This window comes from Cervus canadensis, chromosome 15 (genome assembly GCF_019320065.1).
Source record: "Cervus canadensis isolate Bull #8, Minnesota chromosome 15, ASM1932006v1, whole genome shotgun sequence".
NCBI classification, from domain to species: domain Eukaryota; kingdom Metazoa; phylum Chordata; class Mammalia; order Artiodactyla; family Cervidae; genus Cervus; species Cervus canadensis.
In genome coordinates, this window is record NC_057400.1 from 48,087,969 (window position 1) to 48,107,589 (window position 19,621).

Below are 19,621 nucleotides of genomic sequence, written 5' to 3' on the forward strand. Positions count from 1 at the left end.
ACTTATAGTCCATTAATCTATGACAAAGAAGGTAAGACTATACAATGTTGGAAAGACAGTCTCTTCAACAAATTGTGCTGGGAAAACTGGACAGCCACATGTGGAAAAAATGAAATTAGATCATTCCCTAACTCCATACACAAAAATAAGCTCAAAATGGGCTGAAGACCTAAATGTTAGACCAGACACTATAAAACTCTTAGAGGAAAACATAGGCAGAACACTCTCTGACATAAATCAAAACATCTTTTTTAATCCACCTCCCAGGATAATGGAAATAAGAGCAAAAACAAGCAAATGGGACCTCCTTAAACTCAAAAGCTTTTGCGCAACAAAGGAGACAATAAGCAAAATGAAAAGACAGCCCACAGATTGGGAGAAAACAATTGCAAATGATGTAACTGTTTAAGGGATTTATCTACTCCAAAATTTACAAACAGCTTATGACGCTTAATAGTATCAAAACAAACAACCCACTCATAAAATGGGCCAAAGACCTGAACAGACATTTGTCTAAAGAGGACATATGGATGGCCAATAGTCACATGAAAAGATGTTCAACATCACTAGTTATTAGATAAATGCAAATCAAACCTACAATGAGATATACCTCATACCGGTCAGAATGGCTAGCATCAAAATACCTACAAACAACAAACGCTGGCAAGGATGTGGAGAGAAGGGAACCCTCCTATACTGTTGGTGAGAATGTAAATTGATGCACCCACTATAGAGAACAGTATAGAGGTTCCTTAAAAAACTAAAAATAGAGCTACCATATGACCCTGCAATCCCACTCCTGGGTTTATATCCAGCAAAAAAACAGGGCCCCAAAAGATACATGCAACCCAATGTTCACGGCAGCACTGTTTACAACAGTCAAGGCATGCAAACAACCTAAAACTCCATCAACAGAGGAATGGATAAAGAAGATGTGGTGTATACACACACACACACACACACAGATATACACACAATGGAATGTTACTCAGCCATTAAAAAGAATGAAATAAGGCCATCTGCAGCAACAGCAACATGGATGGACCTGGAGTGTCACACTGAGTGAAGTAAGTCAGAGGAGAAACATCATATGATGTCCCTTACATGTGGAAAAGGAGAAGTATCATATGACATCCCTTATATGTGGAATCTAAAAAGAAATAATACAAATAAACTTACTTACAAAACGGAAAGAGACTCACAGACTTAGAAAACGAACTCACGGTTGCCAGTGGGGAAGAGACAGTTAAGGACTTTGGGACAGTCATGTACACACTGTGATATTTAAAATAGATAGCTAACAAAAACCTACTATAGAGCACACGGAATTCTGCTCAGGGGTATGCGCCAGCCTGGATGGGAGCGGGCTTTGGGGGAGAATGGACACATGTACATGTATGACTGAGTCCCTTCACTGTTTGCCTGAAACCAACACAACATTGTTAATCGGCTACACCCCAATACAAAATGGTTTTGGTGTTAAAAAAACAAAAATTTTTAAAAATTAAATTAAAAAAATCAATCATGGTGAATTATTCTTCAGTTTTGAGAGGGTCCCATAATATTTGTATTGCCCAGGTCATCAGGTCATGAACAACTCCAGTGTTAAATCTCCCAAATGGAGTTAAATGTATTCATTTATACAGAAGTATATTTAAATGCCTATGTGTGGCGAGCATAGTAGAGATTAAAAAAAACAAACAACCCACCCCCGCCTGTCCCAATCCCCAGAAAAACAGGCATTGCCGTAAAGGTGCACTCAACCTCCACACAGAGAGAAAGCAGGTTCTGGGAGCAGAGTAGGATGAAAGGCATGTGTCATTAAAGGTAAAAACCATTCTCTGGGGTTCATGGCGAGGAAAAACTGTCTTCCAGATTTCATTAGGGAGGAGGTGAGCATCAGAGAAGGCTCCATGGAGGTGGCATTCACAGTGACTCTTAAAGGGCAGACAGGATTTCGGGGGAGTCTTTTTTTTTAATTGGAGGATAACTGCTTTACTATGTTGTGTGTGTGTGTATGTGTGTGTACCCCCTCCCTCGTGAGCCGCTCCCATCTCCCACCCATCCAGGCGGTCACAGAGCTCCATGCGGGGCCCCCTGTGTTACACAGCAGCTTCCCACTAGCCATCTATTCTACACATGGTGAGGCAGACAGGTTTTGAACAGGATCCTCCATGTGCAGGAAAAGAGCACGCCAGGGACATGAACAGAATGTCTGAAAGTCCACTGAGAGACCTTATGAGAATGTATATAGCTAATATTAGCTTCCACTGCGGTCCTAACTAGTCAGCGAGGCTCAAAATCTCTCAAAGGAAAATCATAGAAATAAATGTGGAAACACATCTCCCTTCTCAGGAAACAGACATGCCAACATCTGGTTCTCAACCCCACTTAAAGCAGAAAAAAAAAAAAAAAAAAAATAGACATATGTTGTTACAAAGCGGGGAAACGGTGGTATTAAAAACCCAGCAAAGAGCTGTCAGTGGGCACTTTCCCAAAAGGCAGCTGCCAAGCGCTTCCTCTCCCACGTTCACTCACCGTCGCACCCTGGATGCTAGATCAGGCCTTGCAGATTGAACGTCAGCAGCAGGAGCAGCTGGGCAGGAAAGGTTAACTGGCCAACTGAACAAACTCATCAGTGTTCCTTCTATTGTTGAGGTCCTAACACTTATTCAAGAAAGACTCAAAAACACCATGGATCACACCTGAAGAGAATTCAGAACTTTTGCGTCTTTGGTACATATGAGTTTGTTTTTATGTTCTCTCCCCTTTGCTTTTGCTGAACCATTTCTGAGCTAGGAGGCTAAGGAAGCAACTTTCTCAGCTGTCTCACTGGAGGTCCAACTTTGAAACAACTGTGTTGGGTACTCAGATCTGGTTTATTTCCACTTGTCAGCCATGCCAGTCAGGAAAGAGAAGCAAATTCATACACGCATCCTGTCTTGCATCTTGCAAAGTTCACTCCTATTTTTAAACCAACATCCACCAAAGGCCTTGCCAATCTTAGTTCCAACGTACACCAAGTCTAAACGGACTTTGTTTCTTGCCTAAGGCAGTGCTGCACTGAAGCCCAACTGAAGTGCATTTATGATTTCAGACTACAAACACTGCATTTAAGTTTTGCTCTGCTTTTGCATGACAGCAATCACTCTATGTCACTACACTGGTCCCTCAGTCTAAATTCTGCTTTGTGATAGTTTGTGCACTAAAGACAGATTACCCTGAAGCTGGGTACTGAAGATTTTTTTGTAACATTATGTTCACTACATTATAGTAAAGGTCATAACATTCACTGCTCCATAGCATATACTATTGCTTTTATTCAGACTTTTATATTGCCCTAAGCATTTACTCTGATTCAAGAGGAAATTCTGATAGAGAAAAAAAGGATTTTTAAAACTATTTAAATGTTAGCTGTTTTATATTATGGAAACTGAGAAAAATACACATTCAAGAAATCACTCAAACCTCTATATGCCAATGTTCTACATTGAACTTGACTATATTTTAGTACAACCTTTTTTGTCAAGGGGATATATTTCATATTTGTAAAATGCTACTTGATTTCTATACTCTTGAAAGGAAGATTCTTAAAATAGTAGAATCCAATATAGCCTTCTTTAGAAGTGTTATGAGATGTTTGTATATTTCAAGGTGGTATATGTTTATCTCTAGTAGTTAACTATATGAATGTAGAGTTTGGGGAACTGGAAACATAGCATTTAACAAAATAAAAATCCTGGGCTTCAAAAATCTTATGCTCAAGGGAAGATCCTATACAGTTAAAAATAAATAAATAAACGAAATACAGCCTATTAGATGGGGAGAGATTAGGAAAAGTACTTTTAAGGATGGGGGTAGAGAATTGGGGACAGGTTGGAATTCTAAATAGGCCGGTCAGGGAAGGCCCCTTTAAGAGGCAGCATTTAAGCACTAGGAGATACCCAGGTGAATCTGGGGAATGAGCATCCTGGCCGAGGGCAGGGCAAAAGCCGCGTGGCTGGGGTGAAACGGGGAGGAGGGGCAGTCACAGAGAGGGAAGATGTCTGAGAAATGACAGGGGACAGATCATACAGAGGATTGTAAGCTGTTGAGATATGGGATGGAAAGCTATTACAGAGTTTTATGTAAAGCATTAATGTGATATGGCTTACATTTTTTTTTATGAAGATGTAATTCACATATCATAAAACTCACCCTCTGAAAGGGCACAATTCAGTGGTTTTTAGTATAGCCACAAGGTTGCGCAACCACTTCTAACTCCAGAACATTTTCATCACCGCAAAAAGAAGCCCTCGACCCCTAAGCAGTCACTCCCCTTTCCCATGCCCCTCTCCGGCTCTGGCAACCACGGTCTACTTTCTCTATGGATTTGCTTATGGTAGTCACTTCATATATATGGAATCATAATATGTGTGGCCTTTTGTATCTGACTTACTTTTTACCTGGATCTCTCTGACTGCTGTGATGAGAACATGCTGAAAGGAGGCAAAGTCAGAAGCAGGGAGACCAGTGAAGAGATCAATGCAGTAATTCAACTGAGAGATGAAAAGAGTCTGAAATAGGATGGGGAGTGAGATGGTAAATGACGGCTGGATCTTGAGTCATTTAGACAGGCTGGATATTGAGAATGAGAAAAAGAAAAGGAAAAGACAACTCTTTGGCTTTTGTCTCCATTCTTAAAAAGATGGGGCTGACACCTACTTAGGGTGCAAGGCTACTGGGAGTTGCAGACTGAGAGGAAACCACAGGGGCATGTTTTTGGAGATGTTAATTAAATCTGGGATGGTGATGAGCCTTCTGTGTCAAGATGCCAAAGAGAGAGATGAATATGAGTCTGGAATTCAAAGGACACATCTGGGCTAGAGACAGAAATGTGGAAGTTTGAGAGTGGGAGACATTAATATCATGAAACTAAATGACATCATCAAGGATGTGAGTGATTAGAGAAAAGAGAAGAAACACAGAGAAAGAGTCTATGGACATGTCAATATTTATGTCAGAGAGATGAAAAGGAATGAACACAAAAGACTAAGAAGAAAACACAAATAAGGTGAGAAGGCCAAGAGAGAAAAGAGTCTTAAAAAGCAAATGAACACACTTATCATGGCAGAGGGCATTGTCCACTCTGCCCAATACTGCTGACAGATCACTGAAAATTAGCCACTGGATTTAGGAACATGCCAGGTAGTCATTCAGAGTCCATGTATTTTCTCTCCCTCCATCTTGTTCACTCCACTCCAGCCACATCTACCCTTGGATTTGCCATTTCATCTGCTAGGTGTATGCTTTCCCCAGATATGGCTATGAAACAGTCTGAGCGGAGTGAGGAAGTCACAAGTCTGACTAGAGTGGGTTCAAGAGACAGTGGCAGAAAAAGAAGTGAAGTCAGCAGCAATTCTTTTGAGAAGTTTAGTTGTAAGGAGATGAAGAAAAACAGCTGTAAGTAGAAGGGAGTGTAAAAGAGAGAGCTTTAAAATGGGAGACATAAAGACATGTTCGTGTGCTGGTGGGACAAATCAGTAGAAAGGGAAGAAAATTATGCCAGAAGGAACTCAGAATGGCTGAGATAGGGGACAGAATTAAACACATATCATCTGCTCATCAGACAGTCAACAATTAAAACATAAGCCATCTACTCATATAGGAAAAACAAATAAGGACAAGTCATTTTTTTCCAGAAACACCGAAACCACTTAAAGTGATCTGGATCCATTCTTCAAGGCTGAAGATACTGGATTAATTGTACACACAGGGTCAGAGTCAGGCTTCGGCTCTAGGCTTGGAGTCATAAGATCCAAGTTCAAGGACCATGATAAGTTACAGTGTTCCAGAAACTTCTTTTGACCTCCCTCTTTTGCTCACAGAATACTTATTAAGAGCAGCCTGTCCTCTTTACCTTGTATAATTGATATGATGATCAAATAAAATATGTCCCTGTGAGGTATGTTCAGTGCTACTAGACGAGGAACAACTGCACACCCCCGAGTCTCACTCCAACACTCTACACTCCAGTTCCAAGAAGGGGAAAAGGCAAAATGAAAAACTGGGGGAAGAATAAATACAGCATCAAGAAGTAGAAGCTTTCTGGTTATATATTTGAAACACATTCAATAAGCTGGATACGCATTATGCTTTAATTTTCACTTTATAAAAAAAACTCAACAACCAAAAACCCTCTGGTTTAGATTCAGCTGAGCCTGGGGCAAAAAAAAAAACAAAAGAAGTACACTAAATTTGACTGTAGATGTGAAGCAAGATCATGCTTAAATAAAGATGTGACTTAATACCATCCCAGGAATCTCTTTTATTCTCCACGCTACCTGCCACCTACCAAGTGAAAGGGAACGTGTTAGCTGCTCAGCTGTATCCGACTCTTTGTGACCCCATGGACTGTAGCTCTCCAGGCTCCTCTGTTCATGGAATATTCCAGGCAGGAACACTGGAGTGGGCTGCCATTTCCTTCTCCATGGGATCTTCCTGACTCAAGGATTGAACCCTCATCTCTTGCATTGCAGGCAAATTCTTTACCATCTGAGTCATCCACCTGCCAAGATCATGTTAAATAAAAAGACTATGTGCTCCTCGACTTTTTGTCAAATAGATATTAGCAGGTGTTTTGATTAATTTTTATCTGTTAATTAATTTTTAATTCTTCCTGCTTTGTGTATGGACCACAGCTCTCTTTAAGGAAGATATTCCTTACAGGGTATTTTGATCTAGCCATTAATTTTTCATTAATTTTTGATTTCTTCAAGTAAACTAAAACACAAAGGTGTGTGCTCATTTTTTCAAATGAGAAAATCTACCTTTATCAAAGAATGATTAACATGAAGAATTCTGGTATGGAATTAACAATAAATGCCAAAGTTGAACTGACCTTATTACTCAGCGCCCCCTCACATTTGATCAGAAAACTAAAGAACTCAGCTAGCCATGGGACCTCACAAGGCTTTAAAGTGTGAAAGACAGAATATATGAGAAAATACACACACACACCTGTATGTATGTGTGCATGTATGTATGTCTCTCTCCTTTAAAATATGTCTATATAATCATATACACCACTTGGCAGAGGAGTCAGAGTTTCCTTGTGGGGACTTCCCTGGTGGTCCCGTGATTAAGAATCCACCTGGCATGCAGAGGATGTGGATTTGATCCTGGCCTGGGAATTAAGATCCCATATGCTACGGAGCAACTCAGCCCACGCTGCAACTACAGAGCCTGTGTGTTACAGGGTCTGTGCGCCCCAACTGGAGAGCCCGGGTACTGCAGCTTCTGAAGCCAGCACGCCAACTAGAGAATCTCCGCACCACCAAGAAAGACTCAGCATGCTGCAAGGAAGACACCAAGTGATGCAACTAAGACCCGATGCAGCCAAATAAATATTTTTTAAAAAGAGCTTCTTTGCAAAATCAGTGGGTACACCTCCTGTATAATTCAGAGGAATAAGAGCTTACTTTTTTCCAATTATAAAGATAACATTGTATCTTTACATTTATGAATACTTGTATACCAGTAACTTAGATAGTGATTCTCTAGTCAGAATTTCAACATCTCACTAAAATCCCTATGACTCTTTTTTTACATAAAACAATTCACTTTGTAATGATGTAAATTACAGAGATTCTAGGAATAAATTATTCTGATGGGTAAGTGTATCTACCTCAAGCTCCAACTTAGTGACACACTCCAACATTATTGAGGAAGAAATTATTTTAAGTAAGTGATTTTTTGGAATTAGCTTTTATCAAAGTATAGTTGCTTTCCAATGCTGTGTTAGTTTCTAGCTGTACGGCAAAGTGAAGCAAAGTATAAAGCACTTCATACTTAAAAAAAATGATATAAAGTGATTTTTCTTTAAGTTAAAACCTATCACTTAAGGGGCCCAAGTCATTTCAAGAATTGGTTTAGATTTGACTTTAAAGAAAGTTTTATCATAATACTATTATAGTATTATAATTATATAATTAAAAATATAATGAATATAATGTCATAATTAACACTATTAAAATATTAACTCATCTCAGTTACTTAGGGTCATCATTACAAATATGCAGTAATAAGCTACACTATAAGATCTTCATAAATTCAGAATTTGTTGCAGAATATGGATCCTTGCACCCTCATCCCAGGTAGATGCAGGCTACACTTTTTCTTAGATGACCCTGTCTGCCTCTTATAGCTTTTCTGCCTTCCCTGCCTTGGCAGGAGGCCAGCAGTCATTTCTTGCTCCTATCAGCATGCCTGTAGCTAGCAGGCTCCCCTATTTTCATGCAGCTTTCTCTTGATTCTAAAAAGTAGCAGTAGTAGAAAAAGCCACGGTCTCAAAGTGTGGTGGTTCTGGCACAGCCCAGCTGCAAGCCCTCGACAAACCACCGAATCACTTTAGGAATTTGTTTCCTTATCTACACAATGAAAGAACTGGACTGAATGATGGTTAGGTTCCATCCAACCATTAAACTTCATAATGAATGAATTTTTCTAAGAGCCAGAAAGTCCACCACCTAAGTTTATTAGAACTGTGTCCAAACAAAGAATAGAGAAACTCAGAGAAAGGACCTCAGAAGTTTCCATACTTCTGTGCATGGATCTTGGGCTTGCTAGGTCATGGACTTTTCAGTCTTCTAGGTTCTTTGTTTTATCTCCAGTAAGTGAGGTTTTGCATTGGATAAATCATGTCTGGACAAATGGGACAGAATTATATTAAGTGCTTTTGGAACAGAAAATTAAATATGACTCTTAAATATACTTCTTTCACATAAAAGATAAGAACTGAGAAATTTTCAGAAATTCACAGAATAAATTATTCCCTTATGAAAACTTTTGTTTCTAAGTGCATTTCCATTTGGTAAATGGAAACACAAATAAACAAAATGCATGACACTACATGCATTAAAAAATGACTCACCTATAACTACATCATGCCCATCAACCAAGCCAGCAGAGAAGAGCTCCTGAGAAACGCCGTCTGCAGTATCTGCCCAAATGTGAAATGAAGGTGGATCAGAAACCACACAATAAATATTAACAATCAATAAAATTAACATGTAAAATATATATACTTTTCATTTAGAAAAACCATCCATGTGTATTTCAACAATTCAGATTCTATCAGGAGGAAAAATCAGAAGCAATGTGAAATACATTTGCCACATACAATTTGCATCCTGTTCTTTGTTCAACAGTTCTACAAAATTACTGTTTCATTTTTGGTGAGCCAAGAAACTTTTGCCTTTTGTCTCTCTATCTGAATTAGTCCTCAAATACACCTCTAGAAGTTAGCTCATAACTGGTCCCTATGACAATGCTTTTCTTTCTTGCCAAGGTTAATTCCAGCCACTATCAATCTTTTCCTATCATTAGTAGCTACTGAGTTAGAATTTATGGCAAAGGTTGAAGAGGTAGCATTTGATACAACCTTATATTTGGTATAAACAGCCTGTGAGCTTGTTGGACTATTAAGATGAGCTATTTAAATGAATGCTATTAAGAAAATCCTTTAACGTGACATTGATCATTGGATAGCAACAGACTCATTCTCTTAGAAAATGTGGTTGAATAAAAGAATGTAGCGTCTCAATGATAATTGGCAGGGGTTAGCAATCTCATAAAGATGAGATTGAACAGGCTGCAGCAAGTGAATATAACAGAGATTACTTAATTGAGAGGTAATACATGAGCATGACAATAGTGAGAAGTCTGAAGACTTTGTGAAGGGAAATTGATAAATTGCCACGTGCTCAAAGAACCATTATGAATCTTGATGTTTTCACAAGGGAGACTACATGCTCTCCATGGCAGCCTGATATTATCACAAATATCCAGTATTAGAGTTAGATAAGAAGAAACTGAGAAAGTACAGCTCCTGAATCAAGTAACCACCTAAACTGAACTACAGTTTGCTACGCCAAAGGCTGCCTTCATCAGAGAATGGGTTTCCCTGCTTAATCTGTGTTTCAAATGTGATGACTATGTAAGTGGGCTTAAGCGTGTGTTGTGTATGTGTGTACTCATGCTCAACGTGAGCAGGTAGCTGAAGGTACAATTATCTTTCATAGTGGGCTTCAATATGCTTAGCCTGGTGTCTAACTCATAGTAATTACTCAACAGATGGTAATTGTGATGATGACGAGGCAACCAGAGACCATCTGAAATGCACCTTCTTTCTCCCTCTCATACATGGCCCAATTTTCCAAATTGCCGACAAGACTGAGAGTTGATATATATGCTTTGTACTTTCAGAGAAACTGTGGTATTCTATCATTTTACTCATCTGATGAAATGGAATCAATGAAGGAAATGGAAAAGAAAAACAAAGGAATCTTACTAAACAATGAAATTCCATATAAGGTGGGCTTATCTTGAACCTTGTCCTCACTATTAGAAGTACAAGAAACACCATGCAAAATTCTCTCAGAGATAAAATAATCGCATAGCATGAACCTTGCTGTTTAGTCGCTAAGTCGTGTCCGACTCTTTGCAACCCCATGGACTGCAGCCCGCCAGGCTCCTCTGTCCATGGGATTTCCAGGCAAGAATACTGGAGTGGGTTGCCATTTCCTTCTCCGGGGATCTTCCTGACCCCGGGATCAAGCCCATGGCTCCTACATCGGCAGGCAGATTCTTTATTGCTGAGTCACCAGCAAGCCCATAGCATGAACCCAGGATAGCACAATACAAGGCTCTAGTCTGAATATGATGTAGCTTTATAAAGTCGGCTAGAACATTCAGCCTCACAATCTCCACCTTCCTGGATGCCACCAGAAACTTCAGGAAAAGCAGCATATTGAATAAAAGTGCCTGCGCCTCATAGTCACCAGGCATACAGTAGGTTACATGTTACTGACTGACTATCTGTTAAAGCAACTGGATGTGATACCACCATCTCTAAAGTTACCAATAAGATCTTACACTTGAGTAAGGAGCTATAATCAAAGAAGTCAGATGAGAATGGAATAATCAAACAAAGCCACACTGAGGGCTAGCACTAAAGCAGTATTGAAGCAAAGAACATTCCCAAATCATTAAAGTGTGCGGCCTCTCTGACTGTTTTCAGGACTGTTGGGTACCGAATGAGTCATATCAAAATAGCAATTGGGTGGTGCTTGTTGGTCAAGAATGGAAATGTTCCTGGTTTGTGTGTGTGTGCCTTTCAGCAGTTATTTTTCATGCATGTTAAGTAATATGTCAGTAATAGTTTAGAACAAAAACTTGAGGTAACTGATCATTTATTTTTCATTAAGTTGCCTATCATTCCTGATGCATAAACAGGTTAAACAATCATAAATAATCATGTATATGCTCTGCTTTCTAGACCATTACAGCAACATAGCAAACACAAAGGGTTTGCCCTCAAATGAGGACAGAATATTTGATACGTTCACTTTATACATTTGATGCCAGGTATATTTATGTGTGTATATAGCAGAGACATAGTACCCATGGTATGCACGCACAGATGGAGTGCAAACAACATCTGAAATGCTTGACAGCATCAGTAATCACACAAGTACAGTGATTCAACTGTGGTGTTTCTGAAACTATTAATAACGGACTGTGCTCGCTGCCCAGGGAGGGCCAGCTATCACTGGGAAGTCAGCACTGTGGTCTCTGTCTGGGCAACAAAAGCAGAGACTGAATCTAACCATGGCAAACGAGGCTGCCAAAGCCAGCACAAAGGGCCAGGTAATACAGACAGTGCTGTCTTATCCCCAGCAATCCTCAACTCAGAAATTCATTTCTTTGTTCCCTTTGAAAATAAAATTGATTTTTATTGCCACTGTCAATCTTAAACAATCAGATGAAAAAAAAATACTGTTAAAATAAGAATCTGTTATTTTTATTCACTATACTTGAAACTCTTATTATATAATTGTTAGATTTTTATCACAGAATTGGCTGGTCAACATTTTTATATTATGCCGAAATAGCTTTTAGATAACAGCAACCGGCAACAGTTCAATTTCACAGACCGACTCTATAAACTGTCAAAGATTGTCCCCAGAAAGAAAGATCAGTTAGGAAATTCACTAGGTCCTCATTTATGTTTCTTTTGTAAAAAGATATGTTGAATTCAAATATACTAGAAATCATGATTGTTATTATTATTATTTTCTTGACTACACAGCATGGCACGCGGGGATCTTATTATCCCCCAACCAGGGATTGAACCTGTGCCTCCTGCCCTGGAAGCACAGAGTCTTAACCACTGGACCACCAGGGAAGTCCTCTGGAAACCATGACATCTTTGTGCTTACAGGAGACTAGAGATTAGGGCCACTGAGTCCATAACCACCTATGGCCCAGGAACATTATTTTATTTGGTGGGCAGGGTTTGTTAAAAACTGAGCTGGAATGTACTTAGAACTCTCTGGTTCCCACAATTCACTTTGGCTCCTGTAAGCATTTGCGTTTGTGTCTTCTTACAGGTGGTAACAGCAAGGAGGTCAAGCCATTAACTGACTGACCAGCTATCAAGTCAGGAAAGTTTCAGGTTTTCAAAATTTTAGCACATGCAATTTCAACTTATTGAATCAAGTCAAATTTGACACAGAGTTCTAATACACAGAATAATTATAGCCTGTAATACGTTCAAATGTATGAGATTAATGAAATATCAAGGCTATTTTCATGTAAAAGCCTGAAACCAGAGGTCAAGGACAGTAACTGTTACAGTCATAGCATTAGCACCTGATTTTTACTCCTTTAGACTGTTTTGATTATGAACTAAAGAGTGGAAATAGCAATTTTTGTTTAACAACTAGTATTGTGATCTCTAAAGCCTGAATCCATTAATTAACCAAAATGACTTGGGATTCTCCTGCATACCAGGTGCTAGAGACACCTAGAAACAGGACGTGGTTCGATGACGTCCACGCGTCCCAGCACTAAAAGAGCAACCAGTCTAGCCCTGACACTATTTCAGTAATTACTCAAAATGCTAAAATTACATTCAGCTGCCAGATTGGCATTGCTCCTACCAAGCCTCCCAGTGGTGCCTGTAGCAAGTAGCAGCCCAGACACTGCTCAACACAGGCTTGGTATAATCTGAACGGACAACAGAGAGGCCAAGTATGCTACCTTTTGGTCTGATGTCATGGTTTGTTGCTCAGCCGTAATTAGGACTGCTATGCTCTCCTCACACTCATCACAATGTCCTTTAGGCCCTGCATCACCATGCCAGCACTTCTTTTCACGCTTGAGCTAATAGATTTAATTTATAGGTGTGTGTATTCTGTGTAGCACGTGTCATTAGAATTCATGCAATCAGTAGTAGCTTTGGTTTGGATTCTCTGAAATTACTGCATTATCCTTCCTTCCTTTCTTCTTTCCTTCCTTCCCTCCTTTATTGTTAGAGAACACATTTTTGAATAGCAAATTATAACCACACGCTTATAATCAATTTCTGAAATGCTCTTTGTAGCAATAAAATAATAATTTCAATTGAAACTTACCTCTTCCTGGAGTAAACTCAAATCGTATGTCATTAAGTTCCTTCCTGGAGTTTCTGAAATTACATAACATATTAAAATCTAATGAAGCAGAGTTTAACCAAAATAAGTGTATTCCAACTTTTATAAGATGCTACTGACACACAGATAGCATTTAACAGTTTTAGGGCTACCTCTAATACCTCTTTAACTAGAAGAGGCAGTTATGACAATAATAAAGGAAAGTATTTGTTTAATTGATCACATTTACCTTATACAAACATGATTATATCACAAAATTCTAAAAATAAATGTTCCTTTTATAACATCTACACTAAATCAGTAACCTTAAATTTAATTCTGTAATTAAAATTTTCAGAAGCTTTTAGTCTAGCATAAATAATATTCAATATAGTTTTCATATTTTCCTTGGAAAATAGCATTTTATCAAATTATTTTTTAAAGTAAAACAAACAAAGGGTATAGTCTTAATTTCATGACAGCACTATACATTAAATCATCCAACAAAACAGCCGGAATAAGGTGTGTAGTTTGCTTTTATCTAAATAGAGGGGACCTGTGAATGTTGTAAAATTGCCCACTGAATATACAAAACTTGAGAACAATTTTAAATGACTACATAAAAATACAACAGACACATATATATACATGCAACCAGAAAACTAAATGACCCTGGGGAAATATGGAACAAGTAAGTATCTAAGATATGAGTTTCCCAGAAACAGATTCATAGACAGAGAACGAACTTATGATAACCATGCAGGAAGGGTAGTTGGGAAGTTTGGGATTGAAATGTACATGACTGCTATATTTTAAAAAAAAATATGAGTTTTTCATTTATACTAATATCAAGACATGCTAAGGGCCAGTGAGTTATAATTAGAATGGTCTTAATTTCTCGTAACACTAAAATATTATGAGTAACTCTCAACAGATGCTAGAATTAAAGTTAATAAAAAAAAAACTTTAAGAAACCGCAACAGGACATATGAAATAGTAATTTCTGCATGCACTCTGCTCTGCTCTGCTGCCGAGGGTGCCCAAGACTGAGACAGAGACAGTCTGAATACCCAGCCATGAACATTCTCCTTCCCATGCCAGGAGAGTGTGATCAAATCTTCTAACAGTGCAGTTTGATACTGTAAAACTTTGGGTAATTCAGTACAGTGCCTGAATCTTGATGACATCAGTCTCTGAGCCTTCTTTGTTCCCGAAACGGACGGTGGTTTCGTCCTACCACACCCTGTGACACCAAGTGAAAGGAGGCTCGAAAAGAGGACAAAGGCAGAGTGCTGACTGAGAGAAGGCTCTTCTCCTGGTGCCCAGGGAAGCGAGCCCGTTTAACACCTTCCACAAGCAGGGAGGAAAAGGGGCAAGAGCTCCAGAGATACCCAAGCCCACGGTATCGACATGGGAGCCTTGAACCTTGGCATATCCTCTCTGGTGTCTGCACCATGATTTTATCATTACTCCTCTGGGAGACAAAAATGGGACCAGCAGATACTAGCAATTGCTACATCTGTGCTTTACTTAGGACCTTCTGAGGATCTGAAAATTGAAAATTGTGGATGTTCACACTAAAAAAAAGTAGAAACATGATCAACATATGAAATTGCAGGCAACATTCAGAAAACTAAGATCATGGCATTTGGTCCCATCACCTCATGGGAAATAGATGGGGAGACAGTGGAAACAGTGTCAGACTTTATTTTTTGGGGCTCCAAAATCACTGCAGATGGTGACTGCAGCCATGAAATTAAAAGACGCTTACTCCTTGGAAGGAACGTTATGACCAACCTAGATAGCATATTAAAAAGCAGAGACATTACTTTGCCAAAAAAGGTCTGTCTGGTCAAGGCTATGGTTTTTCCAGTGGTCATACTGTATAGATGTGAGAGTTGGACTGTGAAGAAAGCTGAGTGCTGAAAAATTGATGCTTTTGAACTGTTGTGTTGGAGAAGACTCTTGAGAGTCCCTTGGACTGCAAGGAGATCCAACCAGTCCATCCTGAAGGAGATCAGTCCTGGGTGTTCATTGGAAGGACTGATGCTGAAGCTGAAACTCCAATACTTTGGCCACCTCATGCAAAGAGTTGACTCATTGGAAAAGACCCTGATGCTGGGAGGGATTGGAGGCCGGAGGAGAAGGGGACGACAGAGGATGAGATGGCTGGATGGCATCACAGACTCAATGGGCCTGAGTTTGAGTAAACTCTGGGAGTTTGTGATGGACAGGGAGGCCTGGCGTGCTGCGATTCACGGGGTCGCAAAGAGTTGGACACGACTGAGTGACTGAACTGAACTGATGAGAGACGGCAATGGCACCCCACTCCAGTACTCTTGCCTGGAAAATCCCATGGACGGAGGAGCCTGGTAGGCTGCAGTCCATGGGGTCGCTAAGAATTGGACACAACTGAGTGACTTCACATTCACTTTTCACTTTCACGCACTGGAGAAGGCAATGGCAACCCACTCAAAGTGTTCTGCCTGGAGAATCCCAGGGATGGGGAAGCCTGGTGGGCTGCCGTCTCTGGGGTCGCACAGAGTTGGATAGGCATAATATAGATAGTTCAAAGATCGTTTTGGACCCCAGCCTAAATAAACTGCCCTGAAGATGGAGTGGGCAACAAACAACCAGTGTCTGCAATGGCAGGACTATGTGCATGTTGCCTAAATTTTCTTAATAAATGACAGTGTCATCACACATTACACAGTGCTTTCATATCCATCGGCAATTCTCAAATGTTTTGGTCTTAGGACCCCTTTACATTCTTAAAAAGTATCAAGGACCCCTAAAGAGCTTTTGTTTGTGCTGATTATGTCCATCAATATTTACTGTATTGGAAATTAAAACTAGTTCATTTAAAAATATTTATTAATTTACATGAAAATGCACATCACATGTTAATGTAAAGGAATTTTTATGAACAATTATTTTACTTTCTAAAAGAAAAACAAATCAGTGAATGCACTGTTTTCTATTTTTGTAAACCTCTCTATTGTCTGGCCTAAGGTATATGTTGTCCTTCACATTCAATCTGCTGCAATATCACATATCATGGAGCCAGCCACTGGAAATTCCACCATACGTATATGGAAGAATGAGAGTGAAAAAGGCCAATAATTTATTATAAAAATAGTCCACCTCATAAGGTCCTTGAACAGTCTCAAGGACCCCCCAGGGATCACAGGACCACACTTTGAGAAATACTGATATCAGATTTCATTTGATCCCAACAATCAATCTTTGAGACACACAAAGTAGGTATTACTTGGTTCCCACTTCTGATAAGCACATTCAATGGCTTTTCCAAGTTTACAAAGGTAATGAGTGGCAGAGTGAGGATCAACAATTCTATACTGTAAATACCTACTGAAAATAGGAATGTTTGATTCCCTTTACTTTTTGAGAGAAAACAAGTATTCCCCAACATTTTGCACGTTACCATGAGAAGATCAGTAAGCATTCACTTACTTAACAGCCTTGGTCTTGTGTGTTATGTATCAGCAAAGATTGAATGAGGACTAAAACAATTCAATCAAAAAAAAAAAAAAACAAAACACCAGGAAAGCAAGTATTTATGGTGTATAAATAATGAAATGACAGAGGGAGAAAATGAGAATCAATTGGGCTTGATGCTAATGTATCCCACTATTCCTTTCCTCTTTCCTTTGATCAGATTGTCTTAAGTTATTTTGTTCTACTAAGGTCATGGACTTCCCTGTAGCTCAGATGGTAAAGAATCTGCCTGCAATGCAGGAGACATGGGTTTGATCTCTTGGTCAGGAAGATCCCCTGCAGAAGGAAATGGCAACCTACTCCAGTATTCTTGCCTGGAGAATTCCATGGACAGAGGAGCCTGGTGAGGTCCTCTGGGGTCAAGAAGAGTCAGACACAACTGACTGACTAACATTACTACTAAGGTCATGGAAGAGAGGTATAAGAACTGTAACCAAAACATCATCATGCATATTCTGATTCTTTAAATATTAATCCCACAAAACTAATATCCAACATCCATAATCTCTATGTACATCAACGGTGGCTCAAGTTATGGAGGTTGCCTAGCCAAGTCATTCTCCTTTAACTCTGAACCAAAAATATCCACTTTTGAAAAGATCACAGTGATTGAGTGTGTGTAGAGACTTGTCCCATCAGGGTGAAATATAGTTGGAAAAATGCCTAATTGGATCTGACTACTGAAGGTCATCCTTTTATAAAGAATTAATCTTTTCAGACTCATACTTAACACCTTTAATTGAAAGTACATTTACTTTAATTGATATGGCACAGGATACTCCTAATTTCAGGGAAGCTGAAAATAGGTATGATTTAAGGCCAGAAACTATGCAACTTTCCAGGGCAAACATTAATAACTTGAGAGTTTCAAGACCCAGGTCACCTCTGATAACTTAAAAACTCTTTCAATCCTAAAAACAAAACAAAACAAAGAACAAACTCTTAAATTGGTTAAGGCACAACACCTCTGCATCACAAACGCAATACCTACAGGGCCCAGGCAGGAAATTTCATTTTTAAAATAGGTGATAGCATGGTTTAAAAATCAAAAAGTACGGTATAGTATGGGCATCCCTGGTGGCTCAGATGGTAAAGAATCTGCCTGCAATGAAGGAGACCTGGGTTCAATCCCCAGGTCAGGAAGACCCCTGGAGAAGGGAATGGCTACCACTTCAGGATTCTGGCCTGGAGAACTCCATGGATAGACGAGCCTGGTGGGCTATATAGTCCATGGGGTCGCAAAGAGTCAGCTACAACTGAGTGACTAAGCAACAGGCAGGTTCAGTGGGTATTCTGTGAAATCTAGCCCTCTCAACTCCTTTTGCTCATCTGTCTGGTCCCCCTCACTGAGGCAATCATGCTATAGGCTTTTTGTGTATGCTTCGTGAGATGTTTTACATATGCACTAGCAAATACACAGCGTTCTCACTAGCCTATTTAATACAGTGGGAGATGACAATTGCATTCTATATCCACTGTTCTGCATCCTGCCTTTTATTTAACTTAATAATATACCTTGGAATCTCTTCATATCCGTTCACAGAGAGCTTTCTCATTCTTCTCTGTTTGTTTATAGCTACACAGTATTCAATTGTATGCTCTATCCTTTAACCAGTGCCCATTCTATCAGTAGATTGTTTCCAGTCTTTCACTTCACGAACAATGCTTCAATGAATAACCTTGTTCTTAGGTCCCTTGGCAAATATGTGAGTATAAAAATAAATTTTCTGGAAGCAAATTGCTTGGTCAAAGGATATATGCATTCACATTTGATTTGCCCGATACTGTCAAATTCCTCTTCATTTATGTTGCATCAATTTGTACACTCAGAAGCAATTTGAAAGCACCATTGCAGGCACTTTTAAATGAGTATGGCAGGAAGTGAATAAAAAAAAACAAAAAAAAACAAAAAACCAGGGAGATGCAGGGACTCTACCAGCTGAAAAACATATTCCCCACTGAAAGGGGGCAACCACTCCTCAGCACAAGCTGTCTAGGGTCAAGTAGGATCGGGGCTTAATTTTGTTAAATATTATTTTTCCACGTCCATTCAAAGTGAGGAGTTCTAAGATACAGGTTGGTAAGTATAGGAGTTTTCTTTTTGCTCTTTCAATTCATCTGCAAGGGACATCATGAACACTTTAACTGAGGCAGCTGGCTAACAGGGCGGTGATGACAGACGGGAGTGAACACGCACCCCTCCTGGTGAGGGAGGTGCAGGCGGCCTGGATAGCTGAAGTATATATTTTACAGGGGGTAGCACTTTGCTGCACCTCTTAATTTACCATGTCAAGACAGCCTGAAAGACTTACTGCTCTTGGAGGACTCCCAAACTAAAAGGCCAGCTCAGGACTATATGCGTCCCTCAGCTGCATGGCAATGTCTCTCAGCCTATGCCAACAACTGTGCAGGAACACTGGAGCCCCAAGAATTGGATCTGAGCAAAAGGCTGAGCAGTCCAAAGACCACTCGTTGTCCAAGGGCATCATAAACTCTGAGCACTGGCATGGCGTGCCCTCCACCACAGGGCGCTCTGGAGTGAGGCTGGAGGCCAACCATTTCATCAAGCTCTGAGGGTGAAGGATACAGGTCGGGTGACAGCACTCAGGGCCCCTCTAAGGGCAGGAAGGACAGAGTTTCCCAGGATC

At 39.8% G+C, this 19,621-nt stretch overlaps 1 protein-coding gene across 1 annotated transcript in view; it reads right to left on the reverse strand.

The window, feature by feature from the left end:
* The window catches only part of STK39 (serine/threonine kinase 39), a 316,674-nt gene that overhangs the window by 59,493 nt on the left and 237,560 nt on the right, over positions 1–19,621 (reverse strand). Inside the window, exons 15-16 of the mRNA XM_043488356.1 lie at positions 13,458–13,510; positions 8,912–8,980 (exon numbers count right to left, since the gene is read on the reverse strand). Of these exons, the coding sequence (XP_043344291.1) occupies positions 8,912–8,980; positions 13,458–13,510 (122 nt within the window). The remainder of the gene's footprint in view (positions 1–8,911; positions 8,981–13,457; positions 13,511–19,621) is intronic.